The sequence below is a fragment of the Cololabis saira genome, chromosome 22 (genome assembly GCF_033807715.1).
Source record: "Cololabis saira isolate AMF1-May2022 chromosome 22, fColSai1.1, whole genome shotgun sequence".
NCBI classification, from domain to species: domain Eukaryota; kingdom Metazoa; phylum Chordata; class Actinopteri; order Beloniformes; family Belonidae; genus Cololabis; species Cololabis saira.
This window is the reverse complement of record NC_084608.1, coordinates 16,200,782-16,225,689: the sequence shown is the minus strand read 5'-3', so window position 1 is coordinate 16,225,689 and position 24,908 is coordinate 16,200,782. Positions and strand designations below refer to the sequence as shown.

The following is a 24,908-nucleotide window of genomic DNA, read 5'->3' as shown; positions in this document are numbered from 1 at the left end:
ATCACGTGCACACAATTATACACCCATGCAAAACACAGGGGATGAGCTGTTTGTGACCCAGCCTAACTCCTCCTGACCCTAATATGAGATGAACAGCACTAACAACAGGGAAGCTTCTCTGAAACTTGGGCGTGTGTGTGGAGGTTTGTGTGAGTGTGTGTGTGTGTGTGTGTGTGTGTGTGTGTGTGTGTGTGTGTGTGTGTGTGTGTGTGTGTGTGCACTGGGGGAAGGAGTACAGTATGTGCGGTTATCACATCTGTTGCCACTGCGCATCAGTCCAGGCTCAGCTGAGGGAGGCAGGGGTTTATAATCCAGTAGTTATAAACTGCAGGCTTGAAAGGAAATGTTTGGCCAAATAGGGTGTGCACGTGTATTTTTTTATTTTTTTAACCACTTGAATCTTGTTTTACACGGAGAGCTGACAATCAAACACTGACTTCAGGCTGCTGCAGCGCTGTGAAGGTTGACAGGTCTCGACTGCTGGGATGTACAGAGGGCAGGCACCAGTTGCAAACTACTAATTTAGTTGTTTTCCTGGGTCCACGTGTCAGATAGCATACAATAAATACTATATAACATTATATATAAAACATTATATCACAGCCTTCTCTTTGTCTTTCTTGATTAATTAGTTCATTTTGCCAAGGTGCAGAAGTATTTAAAAAAACATTTTTATTTGTTTGTTCCAGGGAAGGGCTGGTGCTGGAGGATGGATCTCAATTTATTTCTTTAAAACAGCAAAATAGAGCATAAACCTTGGGGAGGGTTTGTTTGTAATGACTGCTTTCTCTTAATTTTATTAATATTCTAGCATGAACGGTATATCCTGATCCTGAATTATTTAAAGACCATGTTAAAGACTAAAGAAAGATGAGGATAGCTGCTATTGGGACAAACATTAGATGCTGTGCTGTTTTGGAGACTCGTGTTGAATATTAGATGTTAAGATTAAGTAGAACTTTACATCTTATCATTATCAAAGTGGATACATTTCAATGTTGTCGTTGTCGTGAAGTAGTCTTAATGTGATGAGAACTTCAAGTTCTTTGAACTTGATTGTAAACATGTTTTTATTTAGCTGTAAAGTTGTTTATTTGAGCATGAAAACCTGTGGGACTTGGCCTTCCCAGCGAAACCTGCTGACTCTGGGAGAACTGTGTTTCAACCGCTACAAAACATACCGAACCAATCACAGCGGGGCAGGGATGGACTTCACTCAATCACTCTTGCGGGAGCCACTATTCAAAACAACCAAGATGGCGGCAGGGCTGCTAATAACACCTTCGACCAACACCCATGGCCAAAGTCATTTCCCGACTGTTCCACTCCACTGCAGTTCATTTTGAAAGTGTTTTTGTCATATACAGTAACAGTCTGGCCCTTGCGCCGCTTATATCACGTTTCTTTGACTGGCTGTACGGGGCCCGGAGCAGTTTTTCTGCATCCGTTGGTTCTGCTCCTGGGAAACTTCGTAGAAAGAGGAAAAGATTTACGATGGGTATCCAGCTAGTAGGGATTGACTCTCTTTCGGAGCCTGGGGCATGTGGCAAAAAACAATGAATGGCCGCTTTTGGAGCTTTTAGCTCATTATTATTATCATTATTTACAATTTTAAGCCTTGGATGTTACCACTTGTATTGTTTAGTCCACGCATTAGTGCATTCTGTGGCTTTGGGTTTCAGCATGTTCTCTTAAATTTGGGATTAATGACTCAACTTCCAGCTTTCATCATCCTACTCACACTGTCAGATGGGCAGCGGGAGCTGCGAAAAACTACCTCTGCTCACGCACTCCTCACAGTCCCACACAGGCCAACGTATATTGTACATTTTTACTCAGACCTGTAAATAAACTAATATGCTTTGTTTGTGGCTACGGGCTGAATGTTTTTACTGTCTTGCTGTGATTTATTTGTAAGTTGTCACATGCAAACAAGAACCTGGATGGCTCGGTGGTTGCAAGTGGTGACGTGTAATTGATGGAAACATCTGATGCTTCATTAAAAGAGTCAACAGCTGAAGGATGAGGAAACAAAGCAGAACGACTATTGTTCACTATTGTTTTCAATCTTAAAAAACATTAATGGAACCCTGACATAGTAATATGTCATCACGTGAATGGGAGTATGCTGCTAATAGTCAACTTTTGAAGTGGATCAAAAAATGCCTTTCAAGTTTGAATAATATCCTTTTTAGTCTTGGGAAAAACTCTGATGAACTGTTTTGATCCACTTCAAAGGTTGACTACTATATTTTAGCAATGACACAGACGGAAAATGCTTTTGCAATTTGGAAAAAAAGATTATGTAAGCCTTTTCTTAAATGAGTTCATATTCTCTGTTCTTGAAAGTCATGGGAAGTTTCCGCATTGGTGAAACTGCGGGAAACCACTCAGTGAAAACCTACGCTGCACCTGCTGCTATGAATATACAGCAGCACCTGCTGTATATGCCTTCTTTTTCAGCCCTGACAGGTCCCGGCTTTTATGGCTCCACCTGGTTCAAGTGCACCTTGACTGGGTCAAACAGGGTGGAGTCGGATCCCTGAACCCCCTCCTCCTTCCGTCCAGTTCCCACCCCTGCAGGGCGCCCGGCTGAAGGAAGGGACAGCTGCTCCATGAGTGCTGAAGCGAGGTCCTGTCAGTGCATAAGGATTTCAGCTATGCCTCCATTGGACCCCAGCGAGCACACATCGGCACCAAATATATCCCAATTAACGTCACGCCGGAGGCCACGCCCAGCCAACCCTCACTGTTCCCCCTCCAGGGTGCTGTTTGTGAATCAGCCGTAAAGGTCAGGGTCCTGTTCGCTGTGACCCTCTCATCCCTTTTGAAGCACACACTCCCAATCTTGGCGATAATCTGCTATGAGTCTGAAATGCTAATTACAAGCAACAAGGGGTTTAGACCCCCTGGGTTGTTACCCTGGTGGGTTTATTGGACCCTGCAGGAGGGGGATCTACATATTTAGGGAGCAACGTACACTCGTGTGACTTTGGAAAAGTCGTAGAGGTTATCTCCAAAAGACATCTACTCGGTTTGAAGAGCTCAGTTTCACATCAACATAAGGAGAGACGAGGCTACTTCAGTTTTATTTTAGGGTATCACATCATTACACTTGGACGTTACAAATGGGGGAAACTGTTAGCATATTCAAATGTGAAAGACCTGCTAAAGAAGCAGCTACAAAACTAGAAATATCTGACTTCTACCACCTGAAATTAAGCCACGCCAGAAATATCAGTTCTTTAAAATGACTTCAGCAATAGGCAGGTGCCCATCTGGCCTTCGGCTCGACTTCACAGATAAGCTTACGTAACAAACGTTTCGACGTTTCGTCTCAGATGTCACCCTGTCCTGCACACTATTATGACATCAGCCACTCTCTCATTCATAATCTTACTTATAAGGCAAGGACACTCTCCTGCACAGACTTGTAAACCCGGTGATCACACAGCCTGCCAGCCATGACCGCCGTTTTCCACAACACAAACAAGCCGCAAGATGTCTCTGGACCCGGCTGCCTGGTTCTGTGGCTTAGTGAGGGACATGCTTGAATGGGCACCATTGTCAATCTATTTGTCACTCACTATTTTGTAGTGGCTTTTGGCACTGGCCCAAGGTCGCTTGCTCACAGGCCTAAATATATTACATCAAATGGAGGTGCTAGGGATAATCTTACACCGCAAATAAAAATAAACAAATACAGGTGAGACATTGTTTCACTGAATATTCTTGCCGTTTGTACAGTATCAGGATAACAAGTCCATCAAAAGGGCTGCTAGACATTCAATTCATTAAGTGATTATAAATGAATCCACCAAGTGAGTTCATTTACAAAAAAATATATAACATTTTGGCAGAAAGAATACTTTTGAAAACTAACCAAAAAGGGTCTTCACAGAAATGAATTGAACATTGCTGTCTTTTGTGCCTTTTTGTCCCATCACTGACCCCACCTGCCCCACGACCCAGTTGGCAAAGATGTTCAGCCCAAACTTGGCCCATATCTGCAGTTTTTTATCCTTGAATGATGGCATTGACTCCAGGTGAGAGTAGCTGCCTGACAGAATTTGTCTTTGTCTTTTTTTTTGCTGTACTTTTTTTTGCAATACTTGCAGTCAAACTTGGACATGAGATTTATGGACACCTCTGGTTCACAAAACCCAAATTTGATCCCATTCCTGGACTCTAGGACACAGTCTCTCCCAGAGAGCGCATGTCTGTGGCGTCACCAGATTAGGCCCTAATGTATCTGTCTGGGAAGCTTTTTAATAATATTAATGATAATAAAAAAAGATACCAACCTGAATATCTACACTGCAAAAACAGCCCCTCTAGAAATAAGTCTAATAAATCCTAAATTTAGACAAAACTGACAATGAGGCAAGAAACATTTTCTTGACTAGAATTCTTAAAACTAACAATATGGTCTAAAATAATTTTCTTGAATCAAGTTTTTTTAATTTTATTTTTTTAAACTTTCTTATAAATGTCATATTATTGGCTCTGCCCAGAAGTGCCCAGTAAATCTAACTTACCTTGAAACTAGACTTAAGTGTTGAGTTAGCACCCTCAGAGTGAACTTCTATCAGTTATACTGTGTGTTTGTTAAAGCTTCAGGCAAAGGGAAGGTACAAGAAGAAGAAGAGGGGAAATTGTACGTTCCCAACCCCACCATAAATATTCCTGCATGAGTCCACACTTTTTTGGGGAGTTGAGCTAATTTTAGAAAGTATTTTCTAGGCCTTTTGAGAACAAAGAAAAGGCTTCCAGCCAGAATACAGTAGTCTGTTTCAATCAGGCTTAGCTTTGTCCACCCATAGACAGAGTCCTCCATTGTGGTGTTACAAATCATCTTCAGTATCTCTGGTCTTCGATCACAGCAGAGGAACAAGAATGTCTGTGCATTCGTGCACCCAAAACAAGCTCATTACTGAGCCTGACACCGCCAGAGTAAACAACTTCAAACCTGCACACACAACATTATTCATACACATTACCCAACCTCCCGATTCTTATCTTATCCCTGAAAATGCTGCTTTTATGGATACAATGGGGTCTTGTGGATGATGTGGCCTAAGTAGAGATCTTGTGAGTAAGGGGAGATTTTAATAAAATATCCAACAGATGGGTATGAGTCACTCATGATCTTGTAAGCGGTTTTAAAAAATGACTGCAACTTAATCTATGAGCCTGTAATGTCTAAAATAACTGAAAATCTGCTTTAAAACCATACTCGCTTACATAGCTGAGCAAATGCTCGGACAAATTTAGCAACGGAAAAGTATTGGATTTCGCAAAGAACCGACCTCCTTAACCCCCTCGGTGCACCTGCAGTCTAGCTGTTTCTTGTTTAGACAGGAAAGTATCATGTAAAAACTAAGGTTGGTATACTTTAAAGTTTAACTACCAGCATCACACGTGCTGCACATGACGGCTTGAGGTCAAAGTTTACCTGGTTGGTAGAAGTTGGGGGAGAGCTCCCTGGCAACGGCTCTGGCAATTTCAGAGTCATGCACAGCAGAGACGGCAGCCTGCTCTGCAGCCTCGCTTTTTGTCCTGGCATGGGCCGTCCTGGAAACACAGAGATAAGGCAAAAACAAACATTTGAAAATGGAAACTATGGATGACAGAAGCATGAAAAAAGTCTATTTACTACAGCAACGGAACATAAACTTCCAAAGAACATTTATAGACACACATTCACAGCTCCATTCACAACCAAGATGGGAATGCTGAAGTGATGTAACAGTCAGCCAACAGGTAAACCAGTGAAAATCACAATCTAATTCTTGTTTTCTAGAGTTTACAAGCTTTTTCCGTAATAGAAACTTTTAGTATTGGAAGTTTTTGTTCAACCAATCCCGAGGCCACACGCTAAAGGTAGATATTTTGGACCAATCACCTTACAGCTTTGTCAATGATGGTTTCATTTCACTCCATAAACGCAGGTCTATGAATGACAACTGGTTGGAGCCCCTTCAAAAAGAAGAGGAGCTTCCTCCAGTAGTAATATAAAATACAAACATGTTCTCTTTGTCCTAAATCGCCTTCCCATCATCCTATAACACAATGGCCTCCTTCTGTAATGGGCATCTTGCTCCTTTTCCACGCCAGCCTCCTCATCATCATGGAGCTGTATCAGTCAGCCTCTCCCGCTTGGATAATGTAACACCTCCCCTCGTGCTGCTGTATCAAATCCAAATCCTGATTTTCCAAATGGAGGACAGCCACATCCAAGCAAGACCTTAATCCAGTCTAGAGTACTGCACTACCGCTGGACCACCTGGACCTCTGCCCAGAAGGCACACGCTAACAACCAAGCACACATAGCCTGTGTTCCACATCATGTTATGGATCTTCAATTGCATCTACCGTGTCTGAAAGGGTATTTTTTTTGTTTTTAAAGGATCTAGCATTAAAAGTAAGGTGGTTCAGACTACTACGATACATCTCTGTTCAAAGTCATCCATGAGTATTAACATATGCTGCTTAATAAATATATGAAGAGCACAAACGTCCTGCAACAGCCACAGCAGACAGCAGCAGGGTTGCATGCTTTATCAAGCGCATCATGCATTCACGCCTTCTGTATTAGAGAAACGCTCACAAACCAAACGGCAGAAGATCAGCATGAGCTTAGCATTAGCACTGAGAGGTATTATGGGAGTGAGCTATGGTGAGAAAGAGAGAGCCCAGACGTAACCTGCTTAATAAATCCTTTGAACGCTCCACTCATAAAATCTAGATGTACCTTTACCTGCAAACTTGCAAACATATAAATAATGGCAACTACTACCATAGCGAGCACCTCAGCAGTGGGGAAAGAGGCCGTGTCCCTCTTTCACCCCCCCTTTGAAAAAGACTAAATCAAATGACAATATCAAAAACATCAGCTAAAGCTGGATTTGTCGTTCCTGTTTGAGCAGACAGTGAGAGCAAACGCTCAAACAATACATGATAGTGCAGCAAGGAATGACAGGATGCAGATGCAAAGTTCAAACATCACTGTAAGTATTGACAGCTGTGCCTGCTGCCCTACTTAACCCTGCTCATCCATCTCTCGCTCCCTCTTTCCTTCACCATCCCTTTTCTCTTCCAATCAATGACCCTGCTTTGCTTTACTTTTTTCTTTTTTTTTTTTTACTTTCTCGATCCTTCTTCATCTGGTCCTTGATACATGGGCTCATCTCCCCGCATCCGTACTCCACCCCCTCCTCAGTGTCTCCCTGCCAGAGTGACCCCAACGGACAGATGTCTCTATTTCAGACTACTTCTCTGTCCTTGGACTGCGGGCTGTCCTGTTTTCGACAACCAGGACAGTAAGATATTAAAATGCATGAGAAGCCGCGCGACAGACCCAGAAATAAGTCTGCGCATCATGCAGGGACAAAGAACCCACTGAAGCTGTGTTTACTAGCCGGAAACGTCTGGAAACCAGCTGCAGATGAAACTTTAGTTTTACATATTTTTGACACAGTCAGGGGACGACGCAGCATGCTTCTGGACTTGTAACAGAAATCCCTTTGATCCATTATCTGGCTCAGTACTGCATTCATTGTCTTCATTACGTCAACGATAAAGGCACGGCAGTTACATGACACCACTGACATGCTTGCTGCAGACACACATGCTGCCAAGAGCGGCACATAGGCGTCTATTTCTGAAACGTGTGAAATGTGCTGCCAGGGGAAAGGAAGCATGACTGTATATTGCATGCCGGTGGCACAACCTAAGGATCTTCGCTGAGTGAAGTCACGGGCAGACAGAAGAAGTGATGCAGACTGTTCCCGCACAGGATGTCTGGAGGTGGGAGTTGACAGGCAGAAATGATGGGAGTCGAGGTGTGATGCAGCACCAGGACAAGAGGAGAGTGAAATGGAAGGTGCCAAAATACGGACACGTGCAGGGAAGGGAGGGATGGGAAAGTTGGTTTTTCTTCCCGCAACGCGTTATATAAGCTATAGATACATTTAATTAAACTTAATTCACTCCACAGTTCACAGGTTTTTAATTATTGCGGTCTCTTTAGAGGCAGTGCAACAAACACAAGATGAGACGCATCCATCCATCCATCCATCCATCCATCCATCCATCCATCCATCCATCCATCCATCCATCCATCCATCCATCCATCCATCCATCCATCCATCCATCCATCCATCCATCCATCCATCCATCCATCCATCCATCCATCCATCCATCCATCCATCCATCCAGGAATACTTAAGAATAGGAATACAGATAGATAGATTTCTTCCTTACTATGAATTATAAAGTCAATTGTGCTGCTTAAGGTGGATCTACAAGCCAAAGACTCATGGGGGTACTTGGTATTGCCCACATGATTTTTGTTTTTCATTTTTGTTAAATATAGACAAAAGAGAGAAAAAGGTGATATGCTGTAGTCTATCTGAGGATGTTTTTGTCTAATGCTAAGCTGTACAATGATCAAATTACTTTTATGTTTTTCCACAAATAGCAGGAGAGTAGGTATTAAACTTTACACATGACTGTATTTATGTGATCACACACCCTCATTGTCCGGAAGTGAGAAAGTGTATTGTTTTGTTTATCATATTTATCACAGATTTAAAGAAGACGGCAGAAAGGACGATCATCGTTGACCTTTAAAAAAGTTTCAGGCTCTTTAAGTCGTAAAACAGGAAGCAGCCTTCCCCTGCTTGTAAGCTGTCTGCTTCTGAATATAAAGCAACACCTGTTCACGTCGAGCTTAGGACTCCTCAAGGACTCGGGTCTGTGGACGGGACCGGGCGAATCGAGTTGTTTGAACCCGCTGGCATAAACACACACACACACACACACACACGCACACACACACACACACACACACACACACACACACACACACACACACACACACACACACACACACACACACACGCACGCACACACACACACACACACACACACACACACACACACGAATCTGGACACTGTTTAGACAGGTGCAAAACTTTGAAGCAACTCCTTTTAGCCTGGGTTTCCATGTGAGAGATTAGGTGCGTTGAGTCAGTTTGTCCGTGAGTCTGGCAGGTGCTCTCTCTCTCTCTCTCTCTCTCTCTCTCTCTCTGTAGAATGTGTCTGTGATTAAGATGGAGAATGCAGGTGAGAAATAAGGAGGAAATATATAGAAGTAGAGGAACAGACTACGGCAGAGGCGCAGATTGCCTCTCAGAAGACACACCAACATTTAGAAACGCTGAGGTATGCATCGCAGCCTCTCTAAATTTACTGTAGGGTTAAATTTCACACCACAGTTCCCATGCGGCCTGCTGCATCCTGCTTTAGGGTTTTTCATACCTCTGTCTCCCGCTTAATACAACATGGGGGCATCTGTATTATGTATGTGTGATTCTGTTCACATTCCCCAGGGGGAAGCTTCCGTCCATCACTCCTGAGGCTATGGCCTATTTGAGGAATATCTTTCACATATGCTGACACAGTTCTGGACCTCACTTTGGTCCCCTCCACCACCCCCCCCTTTTGCTTCTTCCCATATGCTCTCCCGCTCCCTTCCCCCTTGGTCCCAGCTTTGGGACTGGAGTGCTGACTGGCACAGCATATAATAAGATAGAAGATGAGTCTTGACCTTGTCTATGCTAGACATCAGCAAACTCCATCACAATCTTTTAATTCACTAAAACCACGAAAAAAAAAAAACAGCGAAAAAGCAGGAGAGAGTGAGTGTGTCTGATTTCCAGCTTGCAGTGCAGAAATGTATCCTCATAACCTCTTTAGAAATTGCCATTCTTCTAACATCTTCCCAAAAACAATCCCTAGGTCAAAATCAGCAGAAGCACAGACAGTCTGCACGAATTAGCACGTAGCTCACCCTACGCATATACTCATGCCATCCTGCTATTGAATTCCTGGCTGTTGCTAATTCAGGATTACTCAAGCGTGACTAACACCATTAGTGGTTAGTTGGAAAACGGCTCTGAAATTATTCAGGAATTATTCCTGGGCTGAGGTTTGGGCTCACATTACCAGGGACTGCAGTTGGGGACAAAAAAAAACAACAGTTAATTAGGTTTTGAATGGGAAACAGAGTGACTGTTATAATAAGATAAGCTAACTTTGCCGTGGTGCTGTAGGATGGGAACACTGGTGCACAGTCATGTTTAATCACATTTTCTTGAAGCATTTGGTGTCTTAGGACATCTTTGGAGTCTGCATTTGAACTCAATCCCATTACCCTTTTCAGTTTTCAAGGATAAGCAGACTATAAAGGAACCTTGTATTTTAAGGTCTGTTATTTAACTATGCAGGTATGTGACATGGTTGGCTTAGTGCTTCTCCTCATGATTGAATGATTTTATCTGACAAATCTTAAAAAGAAATAGCACTATTTCCTTAATATTGCCAAGAGTAAGCCAGACAAACTTCTGAAGTGTTGTCAAAAAATTTGATTAGTCAGTCAGAGGAAGTGAGTGACAGTATTAACTATGTCAGGGGTAGCAGTAAGTGCTTAACTTAGAAAAAATAAACTAAAAATGAAACCTCTTTTGACAAAGATGGAACCTTTTAAGAACTTTTATTTTTCAAGTGGGGACATTGCAATTACTTTTATATGACAGCGGGATTGACCTATTGAGCGCGTGTCCTTTCCGGAGACACCTGATCAGTCATGTGGAAGGAAAGGTTTACTACATCGTGACTTGCCCTTGGAAAAGGGTCTGCCATCTCCTTGCAAGTGAAGGTAATTATAGTTGGAGGTATTTGAATAAATAAAACTATTATTCAAACAATGTTACTGTGCAAGCAATGTCTTCTATTCCTCCTTCTCCATTAAAGATGTGTAACCTCACAGAAATGCGTGACCTCCTTGAACACGTCATTATGTGGTATAACAACTAGTTTGAATTTTTATGCCCACCGCCATACATTCCCTCACTTATTTCTTTCTTTGACTTATTCTGTGTTTTTTGTCCGTTATTCCATTTGCTTCTTTTAGGCACCAGTCCTACCTGGTTAGGTTTAGGAAAAAGTCACGAGTTGGGCAGACAGACTTCATCGGAAAGATGACAGCTAATGTTTTGGCGAGAGTCTGACTGAACTGCATGTAAACTTTCGCACAGGATGAATGATACATTGTCGCAATCGCTTCAGGTTGTACCATAATACCACTCGCAGGTGGTATGAGCTGCCTCCAAAACATCTTGGGGATCTCCATAAAGCGTCAAGTTCATTACATTCATTATGGAGTAATCCGATTGAGATACTCCTTGTGGTCAGTGTGCTGGTGGTCATCTTGAATGTGTTATATATAAGCACATTAAATAGATTAAACATAATATTTGGGTGGGATTGATTAGGAAAGTATCTCAAAGTGAAGGAAGAATGGGACCTGTGCAGCATCTCGCTAAACGCTAAACCTTTACCCGTTGATCTATGTTCCTACCCTCTCCCATGGTCTCAAACCTTAAGTAGAGACACAAACAACCAGATCACAAATACAAGCGATGAGTTCCCCCTGTAGGGTGGCTGGACTCTCCTCAAGAGAATCTTCCCATCAATAGGAGCCAGTTGGATTTTGTTGGAGCATCTTATTAGGACGCCTCGTTATTCCTCCCTAGGCAGGTGTTCTGGGTATGTCTAACTGGGAGAAGGACGTGAAGAAGATTCAGTACATACTGTAAAGACTTCATTTCTTATCTGGTCTAGGAATTGCTTAGTGTACTCCAGGAAATGGTGGAGGAAGTGATGGGGGAGAGGGGAGGGGTGTGGGTATTCTGCTTAGGCGTATGCCCCTAAAATCAAACCTGCATAAGAGGAAATAAATGAATGGATGGATATTAGGTTTCAGAGACAATGACTCAATGTTTCAAATGGTAGTCAACAAACCCGCTGACGCCACAGTGGCTACGTGCACCGTTCAGGATGAGATTTTTCACCATGGCAATCAAGACAATGGAGGAAATTCTAGCAAGAAAGAAAAGAAATGCTTGTTGCTTTCCAGACTGATTTCATATGTGCCAACGAATTAAATACATCCACCACATCATGTCCTGCTACAAATTTGAGGCAATTTTAAGAATTTCTTTGAGACCAGGACAGTCAAACTACCTTAAACAATAACAAACTGGCATATAAGGCCTAAAGCATAGGGTTGAAGCAGCATTGGTACAATGATGTAATCATTTTTGATCTGCACTATCATTAATTCAGCATATTTCTTCATATTCTTCTCTGGTATTGCATTTATCATGTTTATTCATCGAATAGAAGATGAACTGGCAGGTAGAGATAGATTAAAAACCTGTCCCCAGACTTCATTTCTGGGAAGAAGAATGAGTAGGATCAGTTTTGATTAAATAAGGTAAATTCCCCTTACTCTGCTGACATTTGTGGCTGTGGATTACAAACAAACCTAATCTTCCATTGGTGTTTTTTTTTTTTTTTTTTACACAGGAGAGCTGCACTGAGCCCTCTGCATAGATGTTTCATTGCTTTTACCTAGAAACACATGCAATTTACAGGTGTGTCATTGTATCAGGATTTGACTGCGCTAATGAGCACAAGATGTTTCCCAGTGCTGTAAATGTTTAGAGCCCTGTAAGGCCAACTGTCTGCAGTGCACTTATTGCTGATTTGAATCCTGTGGTGTGCATTTAAAGACTGACACAGAATCCCTCACAGAGATGATCCCCCTGGTTTTGGTGAAGGGCGCTGGTGGGGATTCAGACCTCTGCTCTGTGCTCTCCGTGTCAACACCGCCGGTGAAACATGGCCACAGCTGATGCAGCTAATGACACAAACAGGGAGGGAGCCACGGTGGCCAAGGCTTTCAAATGAACCGTTGCAAAACAGGAGTGGGTTATAAAGTCCTGAAGCTTGCATTTCATTGACTTTTTGAGAGTGGTTTTAAGAATATGAGAACAAATGAAGAAACGACTAACTGGTTAGACGGGGCAACACACTATGGATGTAACGGTAGTGCCAGTTTTAAGTTGTGGATGCTCCAGAATCGCCTTAAGTTTAGGAGTGGTTTCCCAGCACTTGGAAATGAGAGACGAAAAGCCCAAGGACCAACAACAAAGTATGTGCAGACAATTCTGGATTATGGTGACCTGCAGGGCAGGGAATTGGCAAAGGGCAAATGATCACCTTGAAGAGATTTAAAGTGGGAAAAAAAAGCCAATTAGGCTAAAAAACCCCAAGGAAAGTGTCTACAACCCAATTTCTTCACAACAGTGGGAAAGCTCAGGCGATCACAAACTAGTTTTGTGAATATATAGACAAAGACTGAAACAAAGGATTCAGAAGGTTGGTAAACACCTCATGACGGGTTCCATTTATACTCAGAAGTCAGAATTTCTGTGCTCAAAGTCAGTTCTTTCAACTGGAACGTCAGAGAAACATCCCCCTACCCTGATGTCACCATCCAACATGGCAGAAATACAGAATAGTAATTCATCAGCTAATTTTGATGTTTATATTAGTCTTCTTTTTCTACATGAAGTCAAAGGACGTAGTACTTTTTGCTTTTTATCGGTGAATACTGCGTACTGTGCTATTACAAAGAAGTATTGCTAAGTGTTAGTAGCAATCGCGGCTGCTCAGACACTTCCGTCTTTGCCTCTGGAATGCCGTCAGCTCAGGTGTGAGACCATTTTGAGTTTTGAATGTCAATCTCTGAGGTAAACCATAACCTACAAAGCAAATCATTGTACGGATTGAAAGTTGAAAACATTCACGGATGGTTTCCCTTAAAGGGGACCTATTATGGCATTTAATGTATATTTTAAACAGGCCTTGAATGTCTTAAAAACAATCAAAAGCTTGTTTTTTCTACATAAATCAGAAATTCAGCCTCTGGGCCATGTCTTTATTTTTACTGCTTCTAACCTCCTTCTCTATGAGGGATTCGGAGGGGAGGGGAGGCTATGATAATGAGGCTCTGTGCTGATTGGCTGCCTGAATCACGTGACAGGGGAGGGTTGGGCTCCGGGCTGAAAAGCAGCCGGCTCCGTACACTATTAAAGCGTGTCCCATGCGAGCGAGCTTCAGCTACAAAATCAATTCCATTGCTTTATTTTCTATTGGACTGTCCTAACTGGCCGCGAGTTTAACGGTTTCAGTGTGGACAGAGAGCGTCCGATGTCACGCAGCTCGACGCAATATTCGGACGCTCGAATGCAACACGGTGTAAACGACTCCCTGGGATCTTAAAGCCTGAATTACGGTTCTGCGTTAAATCGACGCGTACCCTACGCCGTAGGCTCTGCGTTGGTGTAACGCAGAACCATAAATCAGCCTTTAGTTCCCTGAAGAGGGAACCGGGTCACCTCGTCTTCACACTAATTCACACAGGAAGATTTAATTGAATTCTAAACAGGGACACCACAGTTATTTACTCCGATTCCTCATCATTTCATTTCTTATGTTACAAGACAAATGAATCATGTTAACTGTAAAGAAATCACAACACTGAATGTTCACAAATGGCAACTTTATTGTTAAAAAAAAAAAAAAACATTTGTACACATTATATACACCACTTATATACACCATACACTGTTTATATACACCAAGTAGTGCTGGGCGATATGGACCAAAAGTCATATCTCGATATTTTCTAGCTGAATGGCGATACTCGATATATATCGATATTTTTTCTTTGCCATAATTGGGGTTTCCCCCAAAGCATTATAGCATAGCATCTCTTTTAGTTTCATTTTTTTCTGAGGCAAACCCTTAAAAAAACAGTCAGTTTTAATACAAAGCCTTGTGCCAAATTGTCACACAGGTACCTTTATTAACAGAGGTCTGCACAATATCAAAATGTATAAAACAAATGAAATAAAAATAAACTGCCTGCATATATACAAATAAAAATGCTTCTTGAATAAAATAAAACGAATATCCCTTTCCTGCATAACAATTAAATCAAAATACCCTGTGCAATTAATACAATGTAGACAGTAACAGACTTTTCCACTGAGGTTGACAGTTGTGCAAATAATATATCAAATATCATTAAAAATTATTATTATTTTTTTTAATAATAGATATAAACGATATTGTCTCGTACCATATCGCGTTTGAAAATATATCGATATATATTAAAATCTCGATATATCGCCCAGCCCTAACACCAAGTTGTATATAAATAACATGTATGCACTATTGCTGGCTCAAGGAAGGACTGTGCGTCTTCTGAAGGTGTCGTTGAACAGCTTCAGGTGCATTGATTGGAAGATCTGAAACCATAAACAGAAAAAAAATTATTACTAATAGAGCTCCGGTGTTACCTAACGGGTAACACCGGAGCTAAGCTAAATACTTAGCCCATGCAAAGATCATACTGTAGACAAATATAAATAACATAAAAAAATAATGTTCTTACCGCTGACTCATGTGCAGTTGCCGGGTCCGTGCTGTTGGTACTGATCCTTTTATGAGGGTAAGTGTCGATGCAAAACCTAATTTTTCTCTTTCGCCCATTATAGCACTTTAACTTTAAACCCTCAGCACTTTAATCGTAACCAGCACTTTAACTTACTATGGCACTTTACCGCCTAAACTTTTAACTGCTAAATGTGAAACTATGTGTGTAATGTATTCACTATTGTAATATATGTTTATGTCTGTAAGATCGTGTTAGTATGAAGATTGATGTGTCAGGTTGTTCTCCTGTTCCTTCTATCTTAAATAGAAGCAAAATAACAAGAACAGAAACTTTTTGCACGCTTTATTTGTATTTGTTTTAACTTGTTGTTTAACTTGTCTTTCCTTTATATTTTTAGACTGCCAATGGAAACTAGCTCTGTAGCTAAAATTGGGTGCATTTGCATTTTTAATTCTAAATGTATATGAATGTACACTGTCCCTTCCCAAATAAACTGAATTGAATTGAATTGAATTTTTACTGTCCCTCGTTGTTGAAACAGCCACACGATACACCGCTTCGAAACAATGGCGGAGCTCTTGTCCCGGTGGAGTTAGTTGTGGGCGTGGTTTCACGCAGCGCAGGCCGACCTATGGAAATCTGCTCCCGTCGTGACTCACGACGGGAGCAGAATCTGAACGGCTCGTAAAAGTCACATCACACTGGATGGCTCATCCGGGCGGCTGTACAGACACTGCAGAATTTGGTTTCTTTCCTCCTTCTCTGAGTTGGCAGGGTGAGGGGAGACCACTTTATATATGTTAAAGCAAGAAAAAACAAGTTTTTCATAATAGGTCCCCTTTAAGGTTTCATCTTATCTTAGGAAATACTGCACCCTGGTTAACAGAGGCGTTATGGTCTCATGGGATTTTAATTTTGTTAAAACTGGCCAAACATCTGTAAAACAAGCAACTCTGCTCTCATTTGAAGGACTGATACTTTCTATGCATAATAATTCTTAACACTTGAAAGGGTTGCAAACCTGACTTATAATAAAATGTACACCAAACTGACAAATGGACCAAACTTTCTTGTTTTTGAGATTTAAGACATTTGCTTTATAAACATGTTGTCTAATTGTTGACCCTTACAAACATGACTAAAAATAAAATAAACAAGGAGTTTATAGTTGGGTATCAGATGCCAAATAGATCTTTAGCTAATGGAAACATTAAGAAAAACAGTTAAAGTTGCCATAATTTTAAAGGTCTCACCTCAAAATGATGTATAGACAGCAGTCGGTGAGGATTTAATTCTCTTTAAAGAAATAAACACTTACTCTTAAAGTTATTATCAGTTCATTTTTCATTCTTCAACGTTGTTGTGTGTTGTTAATCCAAAGAGCAAATAAGTGCATTAACTTGAGGTTGTACCACAAGCTTGCAAAATAACACGTGAAGGGCACCACATACCCAAAATCATGACACAGAGACCCGTGACTATACAAACATGCAAAAACAAACTCACGCATGCAAAACCTTTCGATCCGCACCTTAGATCACGAAGCTACCTCTCATGCAAATGACTGTATTAACTCAAATGCACTGACACACACGAGCATCAATCTGCTGGAGAAGTTCAAAGAACCATTACTGACAGGCGCCATGATGAAGCCCACTGCCGGCCAGGCTATCAGGGTTATTAGGTGCATGGAGGGCTCTTGCATTAGTGGATCGATTATATCATGGTGATTTCCCTGCTGGTAAGAGTCGATGAAGCTGTTGTAAACCTCCAACAGGAAGCGGACGTGTTGCTCAAGTCTTCAAGGATGAATACACACGGTGTTAAACTAACAGCGCCTCCTCACTAAGCTACTATTTTTTTTTTTTTGAGAAAATCAACAAACGGCTGACACGCGGATGATGACGGTAAGGCAATAACCATGGTAACCACCAGAGATACTTGAACAAGCTGTCCAACCAGGCATCTGGTGTGTATTAATGAATCTGTAAATGAACAAAACACACATCACAGCTCACTGTTTGGATGAGCATAGACACACAGGCACATGTCCTCGGCATGCAATAGAGAGACCTTCTAATCTGACAGATTTAATTAATTTGAACAAACTGAAACAATGTAAACAATTGTAACTTGGTTAAAAAAAAAAGTACACACACAAACAGTGACTCTACGGCATATTTCATTTAACCACAAGGCTCAACATCCAAAGCTGAACCTGTGTGAACAAAGGTCATATTGCCTGGCAACCACTTGAGCTTAAGGAATAGTTTTAATTATGGTCTGTGCTCTCTCCTCCAATCTCCTGCCACCATCCGCCCTACTGTCTCTACTTACACGCACACATACACACACAAATACACACACATGCACACAATCGTCAATTTCCTTTCCAGCGCAAAGCCAAAAGGCGCATTAGTATTAAGTTACATCTGCCTAGAGCTTCACACAAGCCATTCGTTAGGGCTGTTTCATGCACTGACAAGAAGACACATGTTAAATAATAATAAGTCAAATGACACAAATTAAAAAAAATTAATTCAGCAGCAAATGGGTCAGGTTGTGCATCACTGATGCTGCGTAGCCACATCCCTGCACGTGCTTGCAGCGGCGGCTGCATGCATCGTAAGAAGATGACTCTGGGTGGAAAAGTAATACGATGATGCAACAACAGAAGCGATAATTCCTTAATCCAGACTGTTAACATCTGGAGTGAAGGCGGCTTAGCCAGCCAATCAGGGGCGCTGCACAGACTTCGTGGGGCGCACCAGTACATAGGAGCTAAAGACACGCGGTTGTAGTGGCAGGTAAATATAAAAAACAGACAACAATTAATACATCCAAGATGATGATTTTCTGCTTAGTATTGTCATTAAACATGACGTTGTTACAAATGTTACAAATGTTATGAAAGTAGCTTTACAGCTAGAAGGCAAGGGCTTTCTATGAGGACTTTGCCCTCTCTGTGCACTCTGTGATGAACCGCTATTTTTCTATAGAAATGATGAAGGGGGGTCAACATCTTTGCGAAGCATCCTGGGAAGACAACATGTCCCGGGAAGGAGTCAAAAGGTTGAGCTTACTTTATGCCATCCAAACAAAGTGAACTTTTCTTCATCGTTGCATTCAATTGGAAGTTTCTTCTTAGCTGTGTTGCTTTATTGATAGCAGCTGTATTGATTGTGTAAAAACTCTGTTCTGTATTATAAACCAGGATGGAGAAGCGGATGTCAACCCTGACAGCTTTCCCACTTCGACAGGATCCCTGACTGCCTGGCTGTGTCGAAGGAATGAAGCTCGGAGGAAGGGGGCCGAGGTTCAGAGCAGAGGGACTTTTGGATGGTTGCATTTTTTGTTTACATACAACAAAATTGCAAAGCTGAAATAAATCCTGGGTGTGGCTGGGACCTGAAATTTTGAAGTATACTCCTTAAACATTTGTCTTTAAAGCAGCACAATGTAACTTTCAGCTTTTGTTGAGTTTGGCGGCTCCTTTGGACCAAAGCGGTTTTGCTTTACCAGAAAGAACACTACATTTCCCATGAGCACCAGCGCGTACTGCAGGAAAGATCCTGTCCCCGTCACGTGCATTTGTTTTGATGAGAGGAGACGGGACGGACTTTCAAAACTACTTTTCTGTTTTCAGCGGTCGTTTGCAGGATGGATAGCGAAGAGGTAATGTATCTTTTTTTGGCTAAACAATATAATATGACGATGTTGAAAATCACTAAGTTCAACTTGGTTTTATTAAGTTGTTTCAGCGTGATAATGCGCCCTACAAACTCATACGCTCGGCACCTTTTTCCTTTCACGTTTTTTAGAGGGACTTAGAGGGACCTGTGAATAACTGAATGCCCATTCCTTATATTTTGCAGATCAGCCCTGCACAATTTTACAGTTCTCAGGAAAAATACTAGAACCTGAGACGAATCCCCTGTATGTGAAAACTAATTTTGATTCTTATTGAACATAGAACTCTACATTTACATTTGTATCATAACAATTCTGTCTCTTGTTTTATCCCCATAAATCCCCATCGGTCGGACATCCCTCCTCGTGTTTCATCTCACGCCAGCGAGTGAACGCCGGGCCAATGTTTATTCTTGTCCGGGCATTTTTTATTTTTTTTTGTCCGGGCATTTAGCTTGTTATTCTCCTGCTTTCTTTTTTCGCCTCCTCCGATAAAACTTTTATTTTCTTCGTTTTTTTCGCTGCTTCAGCCATGATACCAGCTTCTGCTGAGCTCTGCGCTCCACGCTCCGCCCAGCTTTGGTCTATGAATCGGGAAGGAGGGGGAAGTGACGTATGCCGTAAAGCAGTCAAAGCCGTAAAAATGTGTAGTTTTTTAGTGTGGCAGGGTTCCTACCATGCACCTCCAAGTTACATAGTGCCAGTGAAGGCGATACAGATCCCTCAGACCATGACAGAGGTGTCATTAAACCTGTAAGTCTATGTACCATCACAATGACTCTGGAAATATTATATTAAGGTGGAAAAGTTACATAGTGCTGCTTTAAGGGACGAAATAGATGAAACCATCCATCTGCACGTGTCCCTCATACGTTTAGTGGACTTAATGGCCTTAGTGTGAATGTGCATGATTGTTTATCTCATTATCTCTGTGTGACAAATAAGAAAAACCCATCAGAAAAACAGTGAATAAATGATGATTTGGTTTGATGTTATAAGGATTGGGCACTGTGGTCGTTGGCTCTGTATGCATCTCTGTCTGGGTTTTCGTCCGATCGTCCTCAAAGCTCCTCCTCGACCTAAAGACATCCCTGTCTGTTTAAACTCTCTACGCACTCTAAATCCCTAATAATTCCTCCCTGTGCATCAAAAGTGAATATCTAATGAGTTTCTGAATGAAAATAACCCATTCATGCCTTCGAATGGCTTTGATCTAACTCTGTGCCTCTGCTTCATTTAATATGTTCATATGATCTATGAATATGCAGATTGTCCCTGCCACTCCAGCGCTCTGCCTGACTGCAGCTGCTCACCCTCGACTCTGCTCAAACACTCGACTCCTCGACTTGACTACGCCAGCAAAGGCTAATAATGTGTTGCTAATGTAAGATAAACCTTGTTACTGATCGACAGCTCTGTTGGGCCCCACTCGCACGAATCCACAGTTCCTGAAGGTTCCCAGGTGTGAAACCCCGGCTCGTCTGAGGACTTTCACCTGCTTTGACCCCAGCAAGTGGCTGGACAGATTTAAAGTTACACACCTTGTAATGAATTAAGTGATTTTCTTTTTCTGATTTGTACAAAAACTGTCTGCTGTCTGTTTCGTGAGAATACAATGAAACAAATAAAATTTAAATAGATTAAAGACTTATAACAAACTGGTTCAAATATCTTATAGGTCCAGTAATGCCAGCGGTCACACCAGTGATCAGTGGCTGACGGACGTACACTAAGCTGCTGTTTGCTAAAAGTGTGGTTACTACACACATCACTTTAATGTACGGATGGCGTATGTCTGAATTTTATCATTTATAAATCAGCAAAAGACAAACGAGGAGATCCTGGAGCAGTTGTTTTTGAAGAGACACTAGTTCGACTCTCGATTTGTTACTTTACATTCAGTAGCTGTGTGTTCATTTACTTACTTTATGTTTATTTACTCTTACACTTGTCTGGTTTTTTTTTAAACTGCACACTACAATTTACTAATAATATGTGCCCATTTTGCCAAAATGTAGAATAGAGTATGCAGAATGTGAAAACTTTACAATCTGCAGTATATAAAAAATAGTTTTGTGTTTCTGGAAAAATCCATCTTGCATACTATATGCCAGAATGCAATGTGTCACTACAATGGCAGCCATACAGAGCAGTCACATGACCGGCTTCCATTCGTACCTTAAAACAGTTGTTGGATCATCATTTCATTTGTTTAGATTTGGATTCAAAAACTCCCAAATGATCCAGTTTGGTTCAGGTGAAAGACGTGCATGGAAATGTACCCATGTTTCATGGAAACTGTATATACTACTCAGAGAAAAGCATTCATGTGTAGGTTTGAGCTCACACTGAGCCTGCTGGGTGCAAATGTATTTATAGACAGTCACAGTCAGAGTCTACATTCATTTCCTGACACTGAATCTGAAGAACCTTAAACAGAACTAATTACAGTGTCATCTTGAAATATGGGCTAATAAATGGCCTTAGTTTGGATACACCTCACTGGCGTAACTTCTCGGACATGTGTTTGTGCAGCGGCGAACATCCCAACATAAACTCACACTTTCTAAATAGATACGGAGAGTTATACACCACTGAACACAGTCACTTGGGATTTTTGTCCAATATTCCTTCTCCAGTCGCTTGGAAATTCTCGGGAGGCTTGCACTTTCACAAGACCACACAGAGAGGGGTAATCCTTGGAGATGTTACATGCTTACTGAACAGAAATGCTGTTTATTTCTGCACATCAGTGGCTCTAATTGAATGCTTAAGCCACTCCAGCAAGCATTACTCTTATTAACTTGTAGTAGACACAGAAGCAACACAGAGACAGGAAGTCGTGTCCTGATGAAGATCTGTATCCACAAAACAAATGAAGGAGTGTCGAGGAAATGGAAGAATAAGTAGTTAGTGAAAAATTGAAATCTTTAATGATGACAGGTGAACCGTGGCATGACTACCACACAACGGGCACATGACTCTCTCCTCTGCCTCTCTGCTCGCCCTCCGGCCCGGCTGACTCATCCCAGTCTTTCTCAAGAAGCCTCAGGAATATGTGCCATTCTCAGAGAGATTAAAAGCCACAGATACACAGTTGTGGCATGTAGGTGAAACCCAACCCTATCGCAGAGCTGTCGACACAAACCAGCGCCCCGCTCACAATCGCACTCAGCCATTTCTCTCAGTGCTCTACTCAATCCAGTAATAATACCGGCAAACAGCGTGCCTATAAATTAGCCCCAAAAAAAGGAAAAGAAGCCCATCCCAGTCTTGATTTACACGTACCGTGTACAGGCTTCCTCCTCTGCTTGTTTATACGTATTTTCATGGTGCTGGGAAATGGTACAAACTCATATTCCTGGAGGCTGCGTGTTGATTTCTGCCAAGTCTTTCTTTCTCGCCCTCATACAGTCTCCCACCAGGGAGGATAAATATATTGGAGAGGGAAGTGGAGAAAAATAGCTCTGAAATATCACATTCTTGTGCTTTATCTTTCAGATTTCACTCAAATATTTGAACAAATTGAGAGGTAGATGAACAGACATCATTAATAATAAACAAAAAAAGATACTTTTTTTTAAAAACTGGTTTACATACATTTTATTTTGTTGGGAAAGGATCCAGAACCAACACACACAGCCTCCAGGCAGACCCTGAATAGGTATATAGAATGAATACACGAATCACATGTAAATACAGAGACACGTCTTAATTAAACCTGACCTAATTATTCCAACTACGTGATATAACTAAGTCATCAAAGACAGAAACATCCCTTTTTAGCCTCCCTAAACTGCTTCTATGGTTTCACCAACTGACACATGTCGGACTTCTGCCTATGACTTCATATTATAGTAATCTGATGAAGTATAGGATGAGATCCCATTACACGGGGTAATTCGATTGCACCGTGGGTCATTCGAAAACCGCTCAACTAACCCCATGATGCATGTGTTGTTGCATCAGCAGCATTATTTATAGCTCCTTCGTACGTACTATCTGGCAGGGACTCTGGTCATTAATAGCAGTGATATGTGGCCCCATATTTTTATGCGTATGCACGCCGGAGAGTTTGACTCTATCAGTAAGGAAATGTCGGGGTTACAACGCTTGATCACGTCACCATTTGGAGGGGCCTTTTTCACGCCGTTGCCGCAGTTACGGTTAATCTACTGTACCTGCTTACTGTACATATTTTGCTTTTAAAAGGATATGGAGGCCACTTTTCAAAACTCCAAGAGGTGGAACCAGCACTGGGATTATAAATGCTGCTTCTCCTGACGAGTGAAGACGAGGTTCTCACACGATCTACTGAGAGTTGGGATTATTTTCTCACATGCTAATAAATAACTCTCCAAAAAAGGACAGGTGGTGAGTGACTAAGGTCATCCCACACAGCAGGTGATAAACAAACACCCATAGACACCAGCAAACCACTCATATTTCACCGTTTTTCAGTTCTCTTCTCTCAGAGAAACAGGTTTTCCCATTTCCTTTTAATCTCCTCTTCTCCTCTATAATACACATACACGCACACAAATACACACACACACATTTGGGAGAGATGATAGTGTGAGTGAGATGGCGGGCGACTATATCAGTGTTGGGATGGGTATATATTCCTGGCTGGTGCTGATAAGCCAACTGATGCCTTGCCTTATTTAGGCAGCGCTCACTGCTGACACACTAGCAGAGTAGCACACACTGCATGTGCCCTGTATGTGTTTGTCTGGCGGTGCGTGAGTGTGTGGCGCTACGTGCGCGCGTGCGAGGCGCTCCCCCAGCGGAAATAGTTGAGCTCTTAAAAAGTGAATACATATAGACCCTAGTCTGCATGTGTGCATAATGTTCTCTGCTTCTTATCATTTGATACAGGAAGTAGTTGAAAGAAGTGGAAAACTTTATGATTACTTAAGTTAACTAAATTTTAGCAGCTACATAATTACATAAAGCCCATATCAAATTGAATCTGTGATGTGGAAGCACAGGTAAGTGTTTTTTATGATCATACATAATAGATCCAATAAGAATTCAATTCTGGTTTTGCTCTTCAAGGCAATCAAACTATGTTTCAACATCCAATATTATTCGGTTTTTAACTATCAGTTCACTGTTGCACTGTTGGAAATAAATATTAAAGTTTACACATGAAGGTCACTTTCACTGGTTTATCTTTTCCCATTTTACAATATTTGTATTGCACTTGGACTTGTTTCTGCCTGATGGTGATTGATTACAGTTGCTATTTCTTAACCCCGCCCCCACTGAACCTGGCCCGCCATCCTCAACTCAACTCAACTTTATTTATAACGCCGTTTAAAAACAACACAGTTGTTCAAAGTTCTGAACACAAAAAATGATTAAGAGAAAAACATTAAAAAATAGAAATAAAAACATGTAAAACAAATGTAAACACAAAAGCATACAAGAAAATAAAACACTTAAACAGATCTCAAACTTATTTAAAAGCCAAAAAAACAAAAAAAAAAGGGAGGATTTAAAAAGAGGAAGTGAGTCTGATGTGTGAGGTGGCTCATTCCACAATTTCGAGCCAGAGACTGAAAACGCTCGGTCACCTCTAAGCTTCCTCTTTTAGGAGGATAATGACTCTTAGTCATTTTCAATACAAATTATTAGTCTAGTTCCTCTGATTCAAACTTTGATTTCCATAAGGCAGCACGGACGGGTGAAGAAGGACCTGCCTCCGGATACCATTAGATGTTTAGATTAGATTAGACCAAATGATGGACTAGTTTGGTTTTGTTGGTTTTGCAGTAAAAACTTGTTTATCCAAGGTGTTATTAGTAATTAGTAATTTTGCTGTCATTTTTCTTTTTTA

The 24,908-nt window shown here is 41.5% G+C and overlaps 1 protein-coding gene across 1 annotated transcript in view; it reads right to left on the bottom strand.

The window, feature by feature from the left end:
• The window catches only part of jph1a (junctophilin 1a), a 41,799-nt gene that overhangs the window by 7,391 nt on the left and 9,500 nt on the right, over positions 1-24,908 (bottom strand). Inside the window, exon 4 of the mRNA XM_061714022.1 lies at positions 5,456-5,574. Within this exon, the coding sequence (XP_061570006.1) occupies positions 5,456-5,574 (119 nt within the window). The remainder of the gene's footprint in view (positions 1-5,455; positions 5,575-24,908) is intronic.